At 35.1% G+C, this 21,401-nt stretch overlaps 1 protein-coding gene across 4 annotated transcripts in view; it reads right to left on the bottom strand.

Annotated features, from left to right (window-relative positions):
* USP9X (ubiquitin specific peptidase 9 X-linked) overlaps positions 1-21,401 on the bottom strand; it is a 102,106-nt gene that overhangs the window by 15,963 nt on the left and 64,742 nt on the right. Inside the window, exons 21-36 of one of the 4 annotated variants that reach the window (XM_083821160.1) lie at positions 21,259-21,379; positions 20,690-20,820; positions 20,149-20,427; positions 19,324-19,449; positions 16,654-16,779; positions 13,168-13,334; positions 10,445-10,553; positions 9,698-9,844; positions 9,427-9,573; positions 8,491-8,698; positions 6,317-6,537; positions 5,723-5,913; positions 5,116-5,289; positions 2,655-2,796; positions 1,726-2,476; positions 1,085-1,208 (exon numbers count right to left, since the gene is read on the bottom strand). In XM_083821160.1, the coding sequence (XP_083677286.1) occupies positions 1,085-1,208; positions 1,726-2,476; positions 2,655-2,796; positions 5,116-5,289; positions 5,723-5,913; positions 6,317-6,537; positions 8,491-8,698; positions 9,427-9,573; positions 9,698-9,844; positions 10,445-10,553; positions 13,168-13,334; positions 16,654-16,779; positions 19,324-19,449; positions 20,149-20,427; positions 20,690-20,820; positions 21,259-21,379 (3,164 nt within the window). Of the gene's footprint in view, positions 1-1,084; positions 1,209-1,725; positions 2,477-2,654; positions 2,797-5,115; positions 5,290-5,722; positions 5,914-6,316; positions 6,538-8,475; positions 8,699-9,426; positions 9,574-9,697; positions 9,845-10,444; positions 10,554-13,167; positions 13,335-16,653; positions 16,780-19,323; positions 19,450-20,148; positions 20,428-20,685; positions 20,821-21,258; positions 21,380-21,401 lie in introns of all 4 variants that reach the window. The other 3 variants (XM_083821158.1, XM_083821161.1, XM_083821159.1) reach the window with 3 other exon arrangements.

Raw genomic sequence — 21,401 nt, forward strand, 5'->3', positions numbered from 1 at the left:
AAAGGTATTGAACTGTAGCATTTCACTTCTACCATCCATAAGAATGAAGAAAGGATTACGTTCCCTAACCTCCAAACTACTACTCAACACAGTCCTAAACAGGCAGCCCTTATTCCCTCTGGATTGGAAACAGGGGAGAGTGAATGGCAGAGAATGTTTGAGGTGGACTTCACAAGCCGTATGTAAGACTCGTAACCAAGCATGTTATTCCTATCAGGAATTTATATTCTCATTTACAGATCATTAAAAAAAAGAAGAGTAAAATATCTGTCTTGGAGAGGTCTTGTGTGACTTCTGTCCTCTCTGCAGAAATATATGAACACCTCTTGATCTCTTAAAATAACAGGGGTAACAGCTGCTTTGAAAATTGCTGTTTGAGAAGAAAGCGAGGCACACATTTGCCACGTATTACAGAACTACTTCCTAGTTTCTGATAAAATTACCGATCACGAATACTAAATTTTCTCCCTAGCTCTGCCAGTAGTAACCCGCTCTCCTCTCCCCTGAACCTAGTAACAGTTCAAAGAATGACTGTGGTGAAAATGCTGTGGTGCTGTAAGACTATTGCAGTTTGTTATAGCCCACACAGATTTGAATCACAGGCCCCTTAGCAACATTTATAAGCACTCTGAAACTTTAGACTCTTTTAGCAGAGTATGAAAGTAACAGACTTTCAGAAACAGAACACAAATTTAAGCTGCATAACTGGGTTGAAAAGAGCTTTGTTTAAAACTAACTGAACTATGAACAAACCATTTTGAATTGAAGTCAAAATACACAACCTATTATTTTGCTCTAAAAATGTAGACTCTATTGTCACAGACGAAAAAGCAGATTTAAGCTCTATTAAAAAAATAAAAAAAAAATCAAAGTTGCTCAGCTCAGCAGCTTATTTTAAGGCTCATTTTCTTCCCAGCATTTTCCCCCTTTTTCATGTGAAGCTTAGCTTGACCACACATTTGGGGGAGGGGTGGAAGACGGGACGGACCACTAACACCTTTTATTGTCATATATATACAACTAGGATCTTTTAACAGACACTGAACGTCCAAAAACTATAATTGTTGTTAAAAAGATAAGATACCAATCACTAGCAGGGCCACGGACTATTTTCTTTGTATGAAATCCTGTGGTGAAGAGAAATCTAGCAGCAAGCTGAATACTAATCATAGTTATTTCTTCTGCTTCAGGCAACAGATGATCTTGTCCTAAAGAAAAAACAAAATGCTCACATGTAGACAAAGTAAAAGTGATTTAGTTTTAATAATTTAACAGATTCCAGATTAATATTTTGTCTGGCACGGTGTTCAAATTTTAATAGGAAACATCAAAACTGCCTTAGCTCTATAACGTATCATTTGAAAACGTAAGCTTTAAGACAGGCATACGCAAACCTTCTGTTACATGTTATTGATGTTTAGAAATCTTTCAGCATCTCACCTGCAAGAACTGTCTTCAGCAGAACCCCTCATAAACGTAAGTACTTTAATGTAACTTAGTACATAAACTGACCAACGGTTGCCAGTTTATCGGAGTATTTTTTGCTCAATATTCATACATGCTATCACTGATGACCAACCAGCAACAGATGTCTAACTGCAGAAATCCAGAAGGTATTCAAAGCAGAATGTGTAAAATTTTCATTGACTAGACAAATTCTTGACAATGTAATCAAAACTCTCCTTGCAAGAAATTAATTCGTAATTACGGCACTCACATACTAACCTGGAGGAGGATTTAAGTAGACACTATTACAAGTGAGCAACTTCTTTATGAACTGGAAATATTCTAGGCTGTACTGCATACGATTATGCATGAACTGCACGTTCTGCTTCCGGACACTTCGCTCAATGGCTGATGGCATTTTAATCTGATGGGGTTTAGTGGTGATAGCAAGTTCCGAAATGTATTTTATTAGTTCATTGTCTTTGTCTATCGTGTCCATACGTTCATAAAAAAGGATATAAGCATTCCACCACCTCTTCTGGCGTCGGTAGGACATACGCTTCATCATGTGATCAAATACTTCTCCCATGTATTCTCCACCAAAACACTGATTTTTCATTTCTTCATCATCATCCATTTTACACTCTGTCACATCTCCATCATCAAATTTGTACCACCGATTTTTCTCACCATCTCCACCATTCCTCTGGATAATGTAAGAGTAATAATGTCCACCACTGGCCTGGCCACTGTGTACAAGTACACCAACAAGCCTGTATTTTGTGCTCCCAGAGTGTTCATTTTCCGACTGTTCATTTTGTATTATTTGATTTTCAGGATTTACATCATCCCCTTCCAATTTAGCTACACCTGCCACTGTGTAAGGCTCCATGTCCAGCTCTCTTGGAAATTCAAAATAGTCATTGAACTTGATTGCACATTCCCTTTCCCAGTCATAATCAAATCGTTTCAACTGGATCGCAAGAACAGGAGGCAACTTCTTAATCAACAAGCGTTTGACTGTATCAACCTAAAAAATACAAAGCATTAGCAGTTATCAGCTCTTTAGTTCCCATTCATATGCTTTTATCAACAACTAAATTTGGTAAATTAAAGGATAACTTTTTCCTGAACACAAACCACAACTGAACCTGGAACAGCTGTAGCCATACATTTGTATACAAGTTTAATATATAAGGAATCATTACCTTTTTGTTGCATTTTTCACAATGATATGCATTTGCACCTTCCAATAAGTCTCCTTTGACATACTGTTCCAAAGAATCAAGAAGGTTTTGGTGATTTCTTATATCTACATTCAGAGTTGTGAAGGATTCCTCACATTCATACCTACCAATGAATAGGCAGATATAAGAGAAAGGCATATTCAACTTATTCTTATCCATATTCATATCCATGTTCAACTTATTAATAAGGCATATTCTCAATAAGAGAAAACATATTCAACTTACGCTGATGCTGCTACATAGTACCCTACTGAAAATGGGTTATTCAGCATTTGATGTCAACCTCTGGCAAAAGGGGTTAAACAGTAAAAAAAGACCCGAACTTTTTTTTTTTTAAATTGCTGTCTTCCTACAATTACATTATTGTATCTGCACATTGTATTTTTAAATCTACATTAACCGTAGCTACTATATGAAGACTGCAATTGCTTGCTTGTCTTCTAAGTTTGATGAAAAGACTGTGGAAGTTGAATCTTTTAGCACATCTTGTTTTTAAAGCAGCTGAAGTATCATGACAGACTCTCAGCATCCTTGAGCCAGTAGAGAAGTACAGAGAGCAAAGTAGAGTACTGTAATACAAATCTAGCGATACTGGTTTCAATTGCTGACCTTTGCTGTCAGGAATTAGACTAATAAACACAAATATCGTATCACATCTAAACACAACAGTTTGAAACAGATTTTAAACATGCCTTTTAATTTTTCTAACTGAACAAAACTAAATAGCTGTCTTCATAAACACCACTTTGAATACTTATGTCTAACTTTTTACTGTGTTCTGATACAACCTTTTAACAAGCTCAAAACAATGAACCAGAAATGCCTGAGAGACAACTAGTTAAGGCATCTTGGACATGAATGGATTTATTTGTTTTTTAAACAGAGAAACAAGCAATGAAAAATTAAAAAGGTCGTGTCTATTCAAACATAACTCTACAGGGCCTGTTTCTTTGATAAACAATCAAACATACAAAGGGTTTTATAACAGTGAACAAATTAATATTTATAAACACTTCGACCAAACAAAACAGTAATGTTCATTCACTGCTAAGTAACTCTCAAAAAAAAAGAGAAGCTGTTAATCTGCCATACTCCACTGGTTAAATTAATCATCAGTTTTCCCCTTCCAAAACTACCATCAGGCTACATTTTTATTAAGAAGTAGTTATGCAAATTCAGTAGAGTTCCAAAAAGAAAATTAGTACATAACAGAGAGAGTACATAACATCAGGAACGAATGGTTACTCGGGATGCTTCACATATTTATCTTCTATTTATTAGTCATTACACACAAAATGAAATCCACATTTTTATCTCACGGTATTCGACTTATTTCTAGTCATATATTTTAAACCATGAAACTTAAAGAGATTCCATTTTTAAAGAGATTCCATTTAGAAGTTTTTTTAATTCACATACAAGCTCAACTGAAGTCGAAAGATTATCACAACAAAATCAGTTTGTATCAGTGTTCTTCACTGGTTTTTATTTGCTAATTGAAGGACAAGGCTAGATGGTCAATTTTCACAAAGAAGAGAACTTGCAATAGTAATGCATATAGAGATTTATCTTGTGTAAAAGTCACAAATGATCTGAAAGAGCTAGTGAACAGTAAGAAGGCCAACTGTTAGCAATGCCAAATATAACTCAATAATAAAGCCAACTGTTGAAAGAACAAATCCATCAGACTGTCTTGAATTTTGCATATGATTCTGATCACCTATCTCCGTAGGATACAGAAGAAAAAGTCTAGAGAAGTAAAACATTATGATGCCTACAATGCCCGATCATTTGTCATTTATCACCATCATCAACAAGATAGCAGGCTAGAGATATTCAGTCTGCTCTGTGTTTTAATACATACTCTACATGAAACTGAACTTCCAGTATTTCCATATTCAAATTTTATTAAAAAAATACAACAGAAATCAGAAGGGAAACTTTCTAAATCGCTCTGCTTAACTATACCTTACACACTGAGTACAAATGGAGTTTTACTCATTGGAAAAAAAAGTTCATACTTGGGTCAGCTCTATCTGCACACTATAGAAGATAGAAAAGAGCAACAGCTGTTGGCCATGTCACAGAATTTTATACATTGCATTTGGTCCCTAAGGTGTTTTCACTTTTAATATGAAAAAGCTGTATCTTTTCCTCCCCTAATCAATACACAATGCTTCACATACAAACTGGTTAAGTAGAAGCAATAATAGTTATTTCAAATCATTTCAAGACAATTAAATTAATTTTAAGGCTGTGGAAAAACAAGATAGCAATTTCTATGAGCTTAAAAAAAAACAACAAACCAATTTTGATTCTCCACTCGCTTTTATAATGTTGTCTGCTTTACAGCATCTTCATTATAGTTTTCATACAAAAACATAGGTTATTTTTCTATACGAACGAATCTGAAAACACTTACCGATGTGGGCATCCTTGACAAATCTTCTGATCGGCGAAGGACCCTCCTAAAACTTTACTTAACATTGCTGGATGGCCCAAAGCTTTTAAAGCTTCATCTAAACTGTCCACCAAGGAATTAAAAAATTCTAAAGCATCATGTTGTTCACGCAGATTTACAGGTTCACCCCAAAGTCTGAAAGCAAAAGCATATTATCGTCAAACACTTTTTATTCTGTTCCTCAACAATTTCTTTACAAAGAATTACTTAAGATACTAATCCTTCCTCCTGACTGAGTAAAACTACTGGTTTGTGAGGTAGTATGTCAACTGTCACTCTGTTCCTGACACTCATTCACTGATAAGCAGAAAACAGCTTGTGTGTACAAACTTCAATACTTAATTCAAAGATTAAATATCAAGCTCAAGAACTGACAGAATTAAAATTATCTTGCTGTACATTTTGGCTTATTAACAGACTTCTACCAAATAGTGAAAAGGTAGGGTAACAGATATAAAGTTGCAGAAATTCTACTAATTTACACTTTTAACATTTCTTCTACTACAATTTGTTGTGTGTTATTTCAGTGTTCCAGCAAACAGACAACAATAATAAATTTTCTATTTACCTAAATTGTTTCCAAAACCCTCTTGGTACATAGTACTGTAGCCTGGATGCTGCTAAGTGACCAAAAATTACTTGGAGATGCCTCAGAACCCCAATATTATACTCTTTTCTATCTTCTGTTTTACTCAGTGCTGGTTTGTCTTCATACTGATGTGGATAGCCAAACACATCATCTCGTGGATCAACATTGCTCTGAAAAGCAGAAAAAAAATCTGTGCAATTAGTTTTGATATGTAGCTATTTCATAGCTGGTTATATCCCTTTTTTATTTTTAACAATCTAAGGTGTTTCATATACCCACAATGAAGAAGTAAACAATATGTTTGTATGCATTAGTGGAGCTCTGGTGACAGAAGCAGTGTATGGTGCTTTCAAGTACTTATCTATGAGAAGGAATTGTGCAAACCCTGCTCCTTGGATCTGTTCAACTGCCTCTCTGACGGCAAGCCTACTCAAGTAAGAAATATCATGCTATTGTCCCCACTGCTAGCAATGGAAAGCAAAATGATTAGTCACTTAGATTTATTACAAGTTTTTCATGAAAAATATTTTTTTATTTTAAAGATGTTAGCAAGTTGTATGTAATTAAATTTACCTCATTGTCCTGCTTTTCATCCCCGGACATATCATCGTCTACATCACTGCCTGTGCCCTCAATTGCAAGAATCCCATTTCTGATGGCTGGAATCATGTACAGCTGCTGAATGACAGAATTCATGTAACAAGTGGCACCAGCGTTTTTTAATCCTACAAATCCCTTTGGCGGTCGAGGCCCTACAGGTGGTAGATATTCCCATTCTGTAAGCGCTTCACAAGCTAAGAAAAAACAGCAAAACGTGATTAGAAAAATTACTTAGTTATAGAAGTATTAGACTATCAGTTGCAGTAGAGGACAGTTGTATAAAATTAGTATTAGTCTGCATCATGCTGCCATTTAACAGAACAAATATTTCACCTGAACATTAATTGTTAAAATTAACACACTTTTTATAAATCATAGAACTCTCTTTAATCTTAAGGTTACACCACTTTCTTCTACTCTGCAACTAAAACAGTGGCTAGACAAAAAATCAGTCTACGTAACAAACATAAGTCTTCCCCTCTGTACTAGCAAATTTCTTAGTTGAAGCATTAAAGATTCATTAGAAGAAAGAAATTAAACTAGAACATATAACCAACTTACAAGTCTTTCATATATTTATAATATTCTTAATGTTAGAATATTTCACTTAAGGCTCGCTTTTGGATGGAAAACAGTTTTAAATGTATGACTTGTAATAGATTTCTTTTTCCCCCCCAGTCTTCTCCTTCAGACTTCTTACATCTCTTCATAATGCATTTACAATCACAGGTTTCCTACACTAACCTGCTGTCCTGTGGTTTTTAAACACAAGCAACTCTGATATGGACAGGTATGCAAGCATGCATGCATTTACAGGCAAGCTTTACTTGCTGTATGAAACACACAGCATATACAATTCATACATATGCACTGTCTTCTGTCTGATGTACTATGGAGACTGGCCTTCTAGCATGCTTATCATATATTCAAATAGAAGGAAAAGCCATAAAATTCTTCTAATTGTGCCAAGATAAGGAATACAATAGAAAAAAGTGAAGGAAAATGGATGGGGCAAGGGGGAAAACCATAAAGCTGCCATTTTCATTTGTTCATTTGAGATGGAACCAAACAGCAAGAGACTGCAAAAACCTCACAGGCAACTAACTACTCAAGAGACTCACTGATACCACCAACTTGGCAAGCAGCACTGCTACTGTGAGAGGCAGCCGACAATTCCCACTATTTCTAGTTGCAAAGTTGCAACTAGAAATAATGGGAAACAAAGTTTCTAGTTGCAACTATTTCTAGTTGCTTATAGTTTTGCTAAACTCTAGAAGTTTTAAAATTCTGTGAAATATCAGCCCGTTTTACCCCTGTTAGTATTACATCCTAAATAGTTTAGCTATCCTATACAGGGTTGCACAAAATATTGTCTTGTTTGTTCGTTTTTAAGAAAATCTTTCATATGTTTTTTACTGATAAAAAATGGTGTGTTAATTACAAACTTTTTGCCATCCCTGTGAAAATTTGCCCATTTTTCATGACTGTAAGCTTTTAAAACACTAACTTGCCTATATTTTTGTACATACATTTGCTATAATCTTTCTCCACTAAGAAGGAAAAAGTTCTTTAAGTGTAGAGCTGTGCTGAGGCAAAGCCAAAAATGAGACAAAAATGTTAGAGAAAGGACTATGACAAGCAAAGAATTAGTGTGGTGCTAAAAAGCAGAACAGAACAGTGGAGCCGTGTCTGTGTACAGACAAAGATGACAAATAAGATGAGCAACCAAGACACTGGCATTAAAACTAGGCAGAAAGTATTTGATGAGGTGCTGGGGTTGGTTAGGCAGAGCCTGAAACAATTAGACAAATGTAGAAGATGGACAGAATGAGGTTCTCAAGAGCTGGTAGGAACAAAGGCGGATAGGCAGAGATCAGAGTAGGAAGAGTCTCTTCCTACGAGACGGGGGCTGTAACGGATACACAACCATGTAATGTAGTCAGTACGTTAATGAATAAAGAAGAGTAAATATAGGTTACACTAACAGACTTTTCTAACTTTTGATGGCCTGATTTTGCAACATTAAAAGCAGCTACAAACCACAACATAAAAAAAATCTAGTTCACTTGATAACACAAACAAAAATACATTATATATATAAAAAATAGAAAATAGTTTAAAATATTACATACTAGTGATAGCTGTACCTATGTAATACATTTCAGTCAAGGTGTCTACTATCTGTTTGAGATTTCGGACACATCCAACTGCTAGTGCAACTAGTAGCTCAAAGCCAGCATTGATAGTAGCTGGTGAACTACAGACTGGTATGGCCTGCTCAGCAGGCAATTCTCCATTTCTCATGTACTGTAAATAAACATTGGATGCTGGAAAGATGAAATCATCTATCAACTCCTGAAAGAGACAGAAGAAAATAAATCACTTATTAACATAAAAATACACACTACTTTGTAACAGATCAGAATTTATTACATAAATGAATAAGAACTGGAGTACATAAAAATAAGAGTTAAAATTGAGATCGATAACCTAGCAAGCTTTTACATTTAGAACAGAATAACTCTACTCTAAAGTGGTTCAGTGGAACCTCCTTCCCCAAGTTAAAAATAAACCTATATTATTCTTGATTGGTAATTTTTTTTTCCGAATCAGTATTATATAAAGCTCTTTATCCGTTACTGCTGAAAAAACATTGCTGCTGTATTATGTCAGATACATAAAGAAAATGTCTGATTGAAGAGATGGCCAGATGTTGTGCATTTGTTCAAACCTACCAAAAACATTAACAGCACTAGTTAAGAACACGTGGAAAAAGAAAATACAGAGGCAGTGAAAGAGAGTAGTCCTATACAGGTCTATCCTGTATCTAGCTCACTATCCTTGTGTGATGTTTGCTGAGTCTTGGAACATCTCACACGGTGATTCTGAAGAATGAGAATCTCAAGTACTCCTACAAATGAAATATATATATATATATATTTTAAAGAAAACACTGAACTCCAATAAGAAGCCCTCATCAAACAGTTAAATTGGGACCTTTTGTGTTTATAGACCACAAGAAACAAAGCTTCTCTTATTGATTTAGAAGTAACAATCAAGAAACTACACGTCAGAAAGCTTACTTTAATGAGATTAGCACCTCCTTTTTCACAACCAATATGGTATTTCTTCTCAGGTGTCTGGAATGCTAGCAACTCTTTTGTTACTCCAAGGTGACCCTCTAAGATAGTTTCTTCGACACCTGTTTCCCCTGTTCTTTTTACTTCATCCTGCCATTTAAGAGAAAGTTAAGATACTGTAAAATAGCATACATCTAAGCAAAGCATAAAACTATACTTCACAGCAAAACATAAAAAAGCTGATTATTAGACACAAATTGATCCTAAAACTTACCCTAATCCTTTTCAGCCAGTCAATTTCATTATTGAGAAGAACTTCAGCATTAGGTACATTAATATTACTGTTGTAAGCATAGTTCAGAAGATGTCTTAAGAGAGTGAAGTAGTCTCCAGAATGCTTAGCTCTTTCTCTTGCAGTACTCTACGTAAACCAAAAATGAATGATTTATAATTCATACATGTTTCCGTTTATAGTGCAACACTAATGTTTTCTGTAAAACTGGCAGTAAATATGAAAGAAAAACAAGAGAATTTTTAACCTTTTAGGAGTTTACAATTGTGTTTAGCTGCTAATAATTTGTTTCTGGACTGTTTAGCACCACCTTCTATACTTCACTGGGAAGAAACAGGGAAATGATCAAATGTTGAAGAGTGCCACAAGCATGCAGAATTTAAAAGCCCTACCAGACCCAGTAAAATAAGGCAGTATCTGTACGTATCTAATCTGCTAATGATTTTTACTTGAAGGTTAACATTCACTGAAGACTGAATATATATATATATATATATATAAATATATAAAGTTTATTGTTGAAATTCTTATCAGAAAATGAATACACACTCCCCCATCAAACTGAAACTCACTTTGCTGCTTATCTACAGGTCAAAAGGAATTTATATTTTAATGACTTGTTAACAGCAATTTACATTCATAGCAATTTACATTCTTTTGCACATATTTTGTCTTACTACTTTTACAGAGAATCACATTGTACTTAAGCCTTTACCTCTGGCAACTTACCCCTAGAACAGTAAACAGCAGGGTAATGAAGAAAAGGAGAGGTCTCTGTCCCATGCAACACCTGGTAGCCATTAAAAAGAATTGCTCCTGTGCCATCTGACGAACAGTTCTGAAAATCATTTAATAAAAAACACTGAATACAATCTCTCTATCCAAAAAGAACAGTCCAAAAAAAAGTGTGCTCATCTGTCACACTGCTTAATGCCATTTTCCTAAAACTGCATGTAAGAAAAGAAAAAAAGAATACCTCAATTATTCATTGGCTATTCACTTTGTTTCTCCAAGTAATATTTCAGACATGAGTTACTATTACAAAATCTGATCCACAAATCAAATATTTCAAAGTAAAAGAAACTATCACCAACTAACCACCAAACCTGCGCATCTACCAGCAAATATTGGATAGCTCATCAAGCAGTTTGCAACCCTAAATAAATGTTGCCTTACATTTCTTTCTAATCAAGCATAAGATGTGCCTAAAAGACAAAACAAAACAATCCTCGTAAAAACACTTTTACCTTTTACTACAGCAGTATGCTAAGCATCTATAATGAGATCAAAATTTATCATCAGAAGATTAAAGAAAAGAGGACCCCTGAAAATTCAAATGGCTGACATTAAAATAAACTTTCCTTCTTAGAACTTAATCTAACCAGTTATATTGCAGTGGGGAAGGGATAAACTTAAAGAAAAAAAGATAAAACCTATTGTAAGTTTTAAAAATTCAAAATTTTAAGATCGCCTTAGTATCATGTCTTGTAAAACCTAGAAACATAACTCTGCTTGGGTGGGAAGAGAGAAAAAAATCAATGTTATGCTCTATGAAAGTATCTCAACATGTAAGAAACTACATTTTAATGTCTTTTTGGTGTGGCTGTCATTGCTTTCAGCCCTTAGGGTGACTATGGAAAGCGCACAGAAGTATTCTATTTCTTCCAGAGTTCTCCTATGGATGGTTAACTGTGCTTCAGAGACATGCAAGAATGACCATGAGGTCAGAGCAAAGAAGCACCTAGGCTAAGACGCTGTCTCTGGTATACACTTCGGAAAGCAAGCAGTAATACTTCCCCAGAACGTTCTCTCAGCTTCTAGCAGCTTGTGGTTCAGCAAGAATACCAAAAGTAGTATTTTATAGCCCCCACTGGGCAAATTCATGAAAGAACCCCTCAAACCATTTCTGAAGGTTTACATGGCTTAAATGTTACGCTCAAGAAATTTTTACAACTATGAAAGGGAAAGAAACACTGTTCCCTATTTATTCCTATTTATTCTCTTTGCTACTTCTGATTTTAAAGGTCTCTGTGGTATTTTCCTCCCACCATTTATCTTTTCTCCAATACAAAGTGCCCCAAGCTATTCAGCTGTTCCTCAGATGGAAGTTATTTCAGAGCTTTGATCTTCCTTGTCACCATTCTCTGATCTTTGCAAGTTCTACTGCATTGCTCTGAGTTGCAGAAGGACCATGGGATGGTGGGGGTCGGTTTTGTTCTTAATGATTGGTAACTCTTTATGGGATCTGACTGCTGAGCCAATGTTTTCATAAAACTTCTCAGACAAAAATGCAACATCCTGTATCACAGGCTGTAATAAAATGTGCTAATAAAGCTTGTGGGATTTTCACTGTAACACTCCACAGTTTCACCTACATGTACCCAAATTCTGATGCCAGTCACCTATGAGTACCACAATCTGACTCCACGTAAAACATATTGAGAGGCTTAGAGAGCTACAACTTGACTAGTTCCACAAAGATGCTGCCACTGTGCCACATGACAGCTCCAATGTGACAGCTTTATATAAATGTTTGCAAGTCATGTGATGAGTCACAAGTGTTACCACTCTGATGCAAGAAAGCCAAAGGATTAAATTTAAACTTTCTCCACCTCCTCAAACTGCCAGGACTGTATCTTGTCTGTACATAACGGAAAGAAAGTATTTATTGAAAAGTTCTACTGCATCTAAGTCACTTCAGTGTTCTGATGTAGTGAGTGTTCACGATTTCTGAAAAAATGTAAAGCACATAATATTTTATTCAAAATATAAATTAATTATTCAAAAGCTACCAGCAGAACATTGTCAGGCTTGACAATATTCTCCTTAAGAGTACATGGAAGATAGGACTGATAAAAGAGAACAGTTCAGTTTGAAGGGACCTACAAAGATCACAGAGTCCAACTGCCTGACCACTTCAGGGCTAACCCAAAGTTAAAACTTAGAATTAAGGTCCTTATTTAAATGTCTCTTGAACACCGACAGGTTTAGGGCATCAACCACCTCTCTAGGAAGCCTGTTCCAGTGTTTGACCAACCTCACAGTAAAGAATTTTAACCCAATGTCCACTTTGAACCTCCCTTGATGCAGTTTCGTGCCGTTCCTGAGCATCCTGTCATCGGCTACCAGTGAGAAGAGACCAGCACCTCCCTCTCCTTTTCCCCTCCTCAGAAAGTTGCAGAGAGCAACAAGGTCACTTCTCAGCCTCCTTTCCTCCAGACTAGACAAACCAAGCGTCCTCAGCCTCTCCTCATAGGACATGCTTTCCAGCCCTTTGTTGCCCTCGTTTGGACACTATCACCTTATGATAGGTATCAAAGTTACAGATTTATATTGTTAAACAGTAAATTAGGAAAAATTATTAAAGTAAGTCACTTCTCTGTGTTTAGGCTACCTATTCATTCTGAATTGGAAAATAATACTTGTGATCAAAAAAGACCAACAAAACTTACTTGCTGTGACAGTGCAATAGTAAATCAATGATAAACGTCTGCCATGCCTTTTCTTTACTGAGTGCATCCAGTGCTGTTGGAATCAAAGCAAAACACAGGGTCATCACCTCCAATGCTTCACAGCAAACTTGTTCATCTTCCATGTCTGGTTCGTTTCCTGCATTTGTCTGTGAAAATAAACAAGAGAGCACAACGTAGGATGGAAAAAAATCTGGAGAAATCCAACCAGCTTCCAGGTGTACATACTAAATACAAACCCAAACCATGAACTTGTTTACTAAGGGATTATTAATGCCATATATTTTATGCACTTTACTCAGATGTGATTCAAAGCACTATTCAGGATGTCTTGAACTTCCAGTACTGAGATTCTTAAAGGAGGATTGAAAGCACAAACTTAAGTCAGAAGTTAAATAGAAAGTTTGTAGGCAGAAGTTGCAGCAATTAATTATTTAATAAGATGTTTTTCTGCACTACTTAGAATCCTGGAGTTTAAAGCTTTGAAAACAGTTACTACTAAAACAGAGAAAAGCTGTAGTGCTGTGCAAGTCATCAAGAAGTTCAGTTTTACAAAGCTCTGAATCTCACAATTAACTTGACCAACAGCTTCTTAGCACTGCTAGAATTAATTCAGCTTGTCACTATTTTGACGAAATTGAAATTTGGTTCAGCTGTTTCATAACGTAACATAGCTTCTGTGCATAGGTTAATCTTTCAATTAAACACTTAAATGAGGTGATTTGGGGCCTATTAACGAAAATAACTGCTTTACGAATAGAAGCAAGCCCCCTTCTCCATCTAAGTCAAAATGAATTAGCTTGAAGAAATTCTGAAGAAAATAAACCTGAGTAGGTTTCCATCTTAATTCATTGGTAATCATGCCTACAGGTTAGCAACATTAACCAGAGGAAGAAAGTAAGTGTATGTTTTATACACTGAAGGATTAAGTAGGCAGAAAGAAAGGATAACAATACAAAAGACAGGACTAAACATAAACAGTAGCAGCAGAAGACAAGTATGTCTCAGACCAGCCAGAAACACTGGTTTTAGTTGTGCAATTAAAATATCAGTAAGGTCCCTACCACTACAGTGGGAGGATATAGCAATTCTTAGATGTCTCATGACACAAAGGTAAAAGCAGAATGCTTCAACAAGTTCAGAACTGTGCCTGCTTAACACTGATGTCTTGTTTAGAAAAAGTTATTTCTGCATGGGTGCAGATCTAGTAGCAAGGTAAAGTGAATTTTGTACTCAAAGTGCTCCTCTATATTCTGACAACAGGAGCTGACTGGTCTGTATAACAGCATACTTGGAGTAGTACTTCAGAAAGTTATAGGCCTTCTCTAAGCTAATAATGAAATGGCAGTCTGACAGACAGAAAGTTGCACGCAGTCTTCTCAATCCATTAATAAGAGGACTGCCATTCCGTATTTTCTGAGGCAGTAGTCAGAAGAAATTCTGTAAAATCTATGCTCTCAAAATAATTTATCTTGACTTTCAAGTTGAACTGAATTCACCAGTGAAGTTCAGAATACTCTTAAATTGCTCAAGAACATTCTTCAGAAGTTATAGTTAACATAACCAGTCTGAAGTGCTGCTTATTCACAATTCCACAAAGTTCAGCCCACTTTTTTTCTTGATCTAGCATTTAATGATAAATCTCTCCCCCACAGACTTAAAGTGCTCTTATGATTTAAGGGTTAAAAAAATAAATAAAAAAATCTAGTTCAGTGATTGACTTAAGAAACAGAAAGCATTTTTCTTAAATCGCTTGCTCTCAGTATAAGCCAGTGTCCACCAGTCACTTAAATATTCAGTCTTTATAAAACTACTGTAGCAGTTATTTTTCCTGCTCTGTAAGCAAATGCAATATATTAGATTAATATTCTTTTCTTGCATCATATTCATCTATTTCTGTGATAAAATAACATTGAGAGAAAAAGTTAACTAAAAGTACTCTAATCCAGCTACTTACTACTTCTGCAATCTCTTTTTTTTCCAATTTTCCCCTTCAATTTTTATTTCCGCTTCGCTTAGCATAAACCAAATGCACCTGCCTTTTACTACAAATGTCCATATAAGCATCAAGAATTGAAAAAAAAAAAAACCACAACACAAACCAATAACAAAAAAACCCTTTGAAGTATGACCAGTAACAATGGTATTATGAAACTCTAAAAAGCCTTTCCTGAGACCTATGCACAGATAAATTTCATTTAAGACTTCAGCTGCTGGAAAATATTTTTACAAAATTTAACTGTAAATTTTTCACACAAAAAAAATGTAAAAAAAAAAAAAAGCAAGATACTGAAATGAAGGGAAACCTAATCTGTTTCTCTAATGCCTCATCACCTGATTCTAAGATCACACAGTAAATAAGGCACATCTGACACAAGAATGTCCAAAATGTTAACAACAGAAGCAACTGCTACAACATAGTGTTAGTCAGTGAAGGAGGAGCAGTCATGACTTACCAGAGTATTATTAAGCCTTAATAAGACAATATCCTTCTGCATTATCCTCAAGCAACTTGATCACTGACCCAAGCAGGAAATAAACTCTACCATATTTAAATAATCTACAACATAACATATACTCTCAGCTGTACCAAGAGTTGTAATATAAGTCAGCATGTTGGGAGGATAAGAAGTGTGTACGTGATTTTATTTACTTTTAGCCAGGTATATTTTCTCTGCTACTCTACTGCTCTTAATATACACATCAAATGTACAGATGTAAGAGCACATCTGGACTGTCATACTAATCAAACCACATTTTAAATGCAAGTTATCACCTCAAAATAAAAAGTGTGTGTGGAGGGCAACTTGTTTCATGGTCATTCTAGTAACAACAGAAGCAAATGCTATCATACCACTACATAAACTAAATTGAAAGGTGTTGCATTTTGCTCAAGTACTCTAACAGATCATCTAAACACAACCACTCGTAATGCCAAAAATTAGATCCCCCTACACATTCCTTTCCCTTTTACTCTCAGGAAGGTATTAATGAGTAGTAAATTTGATTTTGTAAGACAAACAAGATGTTCAGAGAACAGCAACAAAAAATTAAATTACTCTCAAAATAGTTTAATATTTCTCATAACTATAAGCAACACTGGTTAAACACAACATGTGATAACGTCACGAAACATCCCAACTCCAAACTATTTATGTAAACCATGTGTGAAACCATGGTTTACCTACCTACATAATGAAATGAAAAAAATTATGTAATTAGCATTTACATAGTTTTACCAGTGCTTCAGTGTCAATTTCAGATGAATTAGTTCTTGTTACAGACTGCATATATTCTTTAAATCAACTTTTGTACAACAGACCTTTTAAATTCGAAGACTAGAAAAATTAGTGTTGCTTATATAGGTATGGAACATAAGTGTACTGGAAACATGTCACAGCAATTTACAGAACAGATGCATTTTTGAGCTGTCACTATAATCAAGCCACAATGAAAAGAGTTTCTTACCTTTTCATAAATTTTACTGATTTCCTCATTAGAGCTGAACACCAGCTGAACTGACCCACAACCTGACGCCCAGACAATTTTTTGTACTGCTCTAATAACACAGATATCAGGTATGTATTTTGAAGCCTGAAAAAAACCACACACACACACACAAAAACAGAAATAAGCCAAAGTAAACAAAAATATAAGTAACATAAAGCAGTTACAGATAATGTTACCATGGATTCTACTTTCTCTAAATAACGAACTTTATAGAAAGTTTAAAATTAAAATTTTTATAACATTCTGATTTTTTCCTTAAATATGAAAAAAGATTTTGCACCTAGAAAAGCATTTGTACTTCACTTAGTTAATATTTTATTTTTTTGTTGGTATAATGTAGCACGTATTTTAGATGTATCACAATGTTAAATCATAATGCTACAAATGAATATTTTTGATAAATAACTAACTAGCAGAAGCTACGAATTTAAGTCTAGATTCTGAGAATAGGCTATTGGCTACTTGAGCGATGACTGGAACACATTTCATTTGTTGCTTTTTTACTTCAGTGCTAAAAATTCCTTGAGTTGAAAACAAAAACAAGCATGCATCTGGAAGGCAGCAGGCTTGTAAAGTAATGTAACACGTTTAAGTTATTTTAGGATTCGGCCCTTGCTGTGATATTAATTACCACACTAGCTGACAGGTAGACAAACTAAAGCCTATCACGTGCCTCATTAATATATAAAGCGATTCTTCTGAATTCAAATTATACAGGGTTTAAAATGAGTAAGAACACAGATCACACATTTTATGAATGTAAAACTACTCTGGTATTTTGGATGTGGTCTGAGTTAACATCCAGTAGTTTCTGCTGATGTACTTAAGCCACGGCACATTTCAACACCAAAATTAATGCCAAAACACTACTGCCATTATTTGTAGTTTGCATTGACTCAAGTCCATATTGAAAGTGGAACAGTCAAAAGATTGGACAATCTTTAAAAACAAACGGTAGGCAGTTCTCAAAAATTTCAAATTTCATTTTTCTAATGGTCACATTTAATAATGAGACTCTAGAAGCTTAACAAATAAGCCAACCTCATCAGAAGACCTGAACAGTGTGCATTCTTGCTTTTAAACATTAACAGTAGCTAGAAGAAAATAGGTATTTCACCTTTGTCACAAGCAAAGAAATCTTACAGTAGCAGCATTACAAGAAAAATTTGTCAAAGAAAGAACATTTTCAAATTTAATATCATCATAGTTTTAAAACTATGGCTTTTTTTTTTTTTTTGTACATTTCTGTTTTTTTGATTGTGAGGCCAGGAGGGAAGAGTCTTTGACCATCAAAAAAGCAAAAGAAAAAAATTGTTCAAAGAACAAACTAGAACATATGTGAAATCTAGATCTAGAGTGGTTTTAATAATTTCAGAAAAGAGACAAAAACAGCAACACTGATTAGCCACTTGTAAAAGATATTCAGGTTTTGCTGCTTTGATGGGCCTGTTGAAAGAAAAAAAATTATGTATTTATTAGAAGTCCTCCAAAATGGACCATTTTAAATGAAGGACTATTTATTCATACCTCATCTCAAAAGAATCTTCTTCTATGGAAGAAATTTAATTAAATCAGAGTTTAACTGGCTGATTTTACATATAAAATCACCTATAGGGGCAACACCACTACTAATGGAAGACAGATGATTCAGACTTGCAGTTTAGTACATTGTTCTTTCTTCAGACAATTCTCTTTGTTCATAAAAGAGTTGTTGTCTACTTTTCAGCATTAAGATGATAATATGACTGCTTTTATTTAGGTGTCTCAGAAATGTTCTGGAGATAGCTTTGCAGAGATTCTGTACAGTATCGAACAATAACATTCACTGCTTCTACACTGGAAACAGAGAGATCTCAATTCAAGTTGACAGAGTAAGCTACAGAAAATCTGATTTTAGCTTCACCTTCAGAATTTAGCAGAATTAACTAATGTTTTCACTAACATGACTCAATACCAAATCCAAATGTGGTTGGTCACACCATATAGTACCATAGCACTGTATTTGCAAAGCACGCTGTTTAACCTTGCCCATCTCCACAATTCATTTTTCCACAATTCATTTTTCCACTTCCATCATTAAAGTGGTTTCAATATATAAAGATACACTAGTAAGGATTTTAGACTTATGTTCTACTATTTAAAATCATGCTCAATATTTAAAATTTCCTCCCTTTTCAGTGTTTCTTTTCAAGAAGAGAGTATTACTTCGAACCCAAACATAAAAGAAAATCAAGAAAAGAACAAAATAATACAAAAACATTTTTGAAAACAAACAAACCTCAACGCTACTAGCTTCTTTAAATCTATTACATTGAGTTTCCAAAGTTCTGATATAAGTTCAATAATTATTCACAACCCATTAAAGAGCTTGTGTGAGACCTAGCTCACTTAAGTCTCTTCATGCTATTAGACTCAGAATTTCATAATTCCATATGGAAACAATTCATGAAATACTTTTAATTAGTTAACAGCTTATTAACCATATACAAACATTACTTAAAACATTTCATGACATTGAAGGAGGAAATTCCATTTGTTACAAAGTTATAAATTTAATAATACTTAAAAAAAAAAAAAAAACACGATAGTCCTGGAAAAAAAAAAAGATACACAAAGGAATTTACTAACCTCATCAGATATTTGCTGTGCAAGACGTATTGCTACATTTCTTAGCATGCATTCTGAAGTTGGGTTAGGAATGTTTTGTAGGGCATTTTGTAGCACCACTGCCTGGTCATGTGTAGCCTGGTTTACCTGTAAGAAATTATTTTATTTTTACATGGGGAAAAAAAAAAGATATGAAAACAAAGTTACTCGGAAGGGTTTGGTAATAGTAGCTAAGATCTTGGAAGGAACAATTGCTTGGAAGCAACTACTTGGGAAAGAACTTCGAAGAAAAAAGAAAGGTGGAATACATGAAAGCAACTGTCCAAGAAGGACTGCAAGCAAATTTTAAGCTTTGGGCTCTATGCCAGGGGCCTACTATTAGAGGACAGAAATAAAATATTGACCTACACCATATTTGTTCGGATGTAGAAAAACTAACATATTGAACAAGCACAAAATCTATTACTTTAGACATGTAATGGAGGTGATCTGAAAAGGAAGCCACAAGCCCTTCTAAAGACTCAGCAGACCAAAAGAATCTGAGTTCACATCTATGGGATAGATGTACCTCAAAACTGGAGGTTACCTGTACTGACAACCATGCGAACTTCTGAAAAGCATATATAAAGCCAGGTGAAACTCACACCTGACTTTCTACAGTCAGAAAGAAACAGGATTTGTTCTCTACTTTTTAGATTTCTCACACAACTTTATCTGAAAGCACTCTGAGTTCTTGACATGCAACTTGCTTTAAGAGACTGTCAACGGAGAGTACAGACAGATGTCATGTCAGAAAATATAAATTCACAGTACGCTGCTATTTGCATCAAGGAAGATTTATATTACCGGTGAAACTGTACTTGTGCCTTCCACAACTGGCTGACAAGCTTCTGCCACAGCTCGAACGTGGCCATATCCAATTGCTGTTAGCAGTAACTTGGCTATTTTTAGAGCATTAAGGTAAGCACCCCTCCGAGTTTCCATATCTGCATTTGGCAGGAAGTTATTTCTAGTCAGCATGCTCAATACAAGAGGCAAACCACCACTTTTTAAGAAGTTGTATTGGAAGTCACTGGCATCTTCCCCCAGAGGTGCACTGGCAGGCATTAACAAGGCATAAACTACCTGTAGAACGAAACATGAAGAGTTAACAGAGGAGCACTAGCTCGAATATGGATGATTAAAACATGAGACTATGCTGATGTATTTCTTAAACAATGCTTTGACAGTACTGGCCATGCACCAGTTTACTCCAGTAAACTATTAGGTATTGCTCATTACTAAACAGTGTATGATCTTAGGTTTCCACAACGTTACAGAAAAGACTAAGAAAAAAAAAATAGTTGAAGATTTGTATTTTTCAAAGAAAAGGCAAAGCATCACAAACCTCTGTTAGATATAGCACTTGTGAGGCAGAAGGACCAAAGAATAGAGAGTCAAGGGATGGACTAAGGCTGCTTTCCCCAAGTTTTGCATGATCTAAACAAATAGCTCTTAGTTTCTCAACCGTAGTGTTATCTGCAATAAAAACACAATGTATAAACATTTTGTAATACAGCTACTTCAGAACAACCCAATACCATTCACAATTACCAATGTGACTGACAGACATCAGACTATAAAGTGTTGTGCATTGTTTATTTCTGTCAGTACAAACACGATCCTGCTAAAATAGTGCCACAAAATCACTTCAAAATATGCTTCTCTTTATTTTCACTGCACTGAACTGCACTGTGGGACTGAATCCCAGCATCAATTACAAACTATGTACATTTATATGACAGGCAAAAAATAACTGATTTGGCAAGTACACTTACAACCCTAATTAGTATAACAGTCATGAATTACAATACCAATAAATTAGCAGGAAGCAGAAAACGTTTCCCTGATTACATTTTTATGTAACAAGTGAGAAATATAGTCACCAAGAGAAAACAGGATGAAATTCAGTTTTACCTGGTGGCATGAGCTTCATAAGAACACGTGCTCCATCTCTAAGAGGTGGCATATTTAGGCTACTGCCCAAGTCTGCAACTTGCCAAAGGAAAGAAATGTATCGAGGATGCAGTGACATGATCTTGAAACAAGCAAATTAAAAA

This window comes from Anser anser (assembly GCF_964211835.1).
Source record: "Anser anser genome assembly, chromosome: 1".
NCBI classification, from domain to species: Eukaryota; Metazoa; Chordata; class Aves; order Anseriformes; family Anatidae; genus Anser; species Anser anser.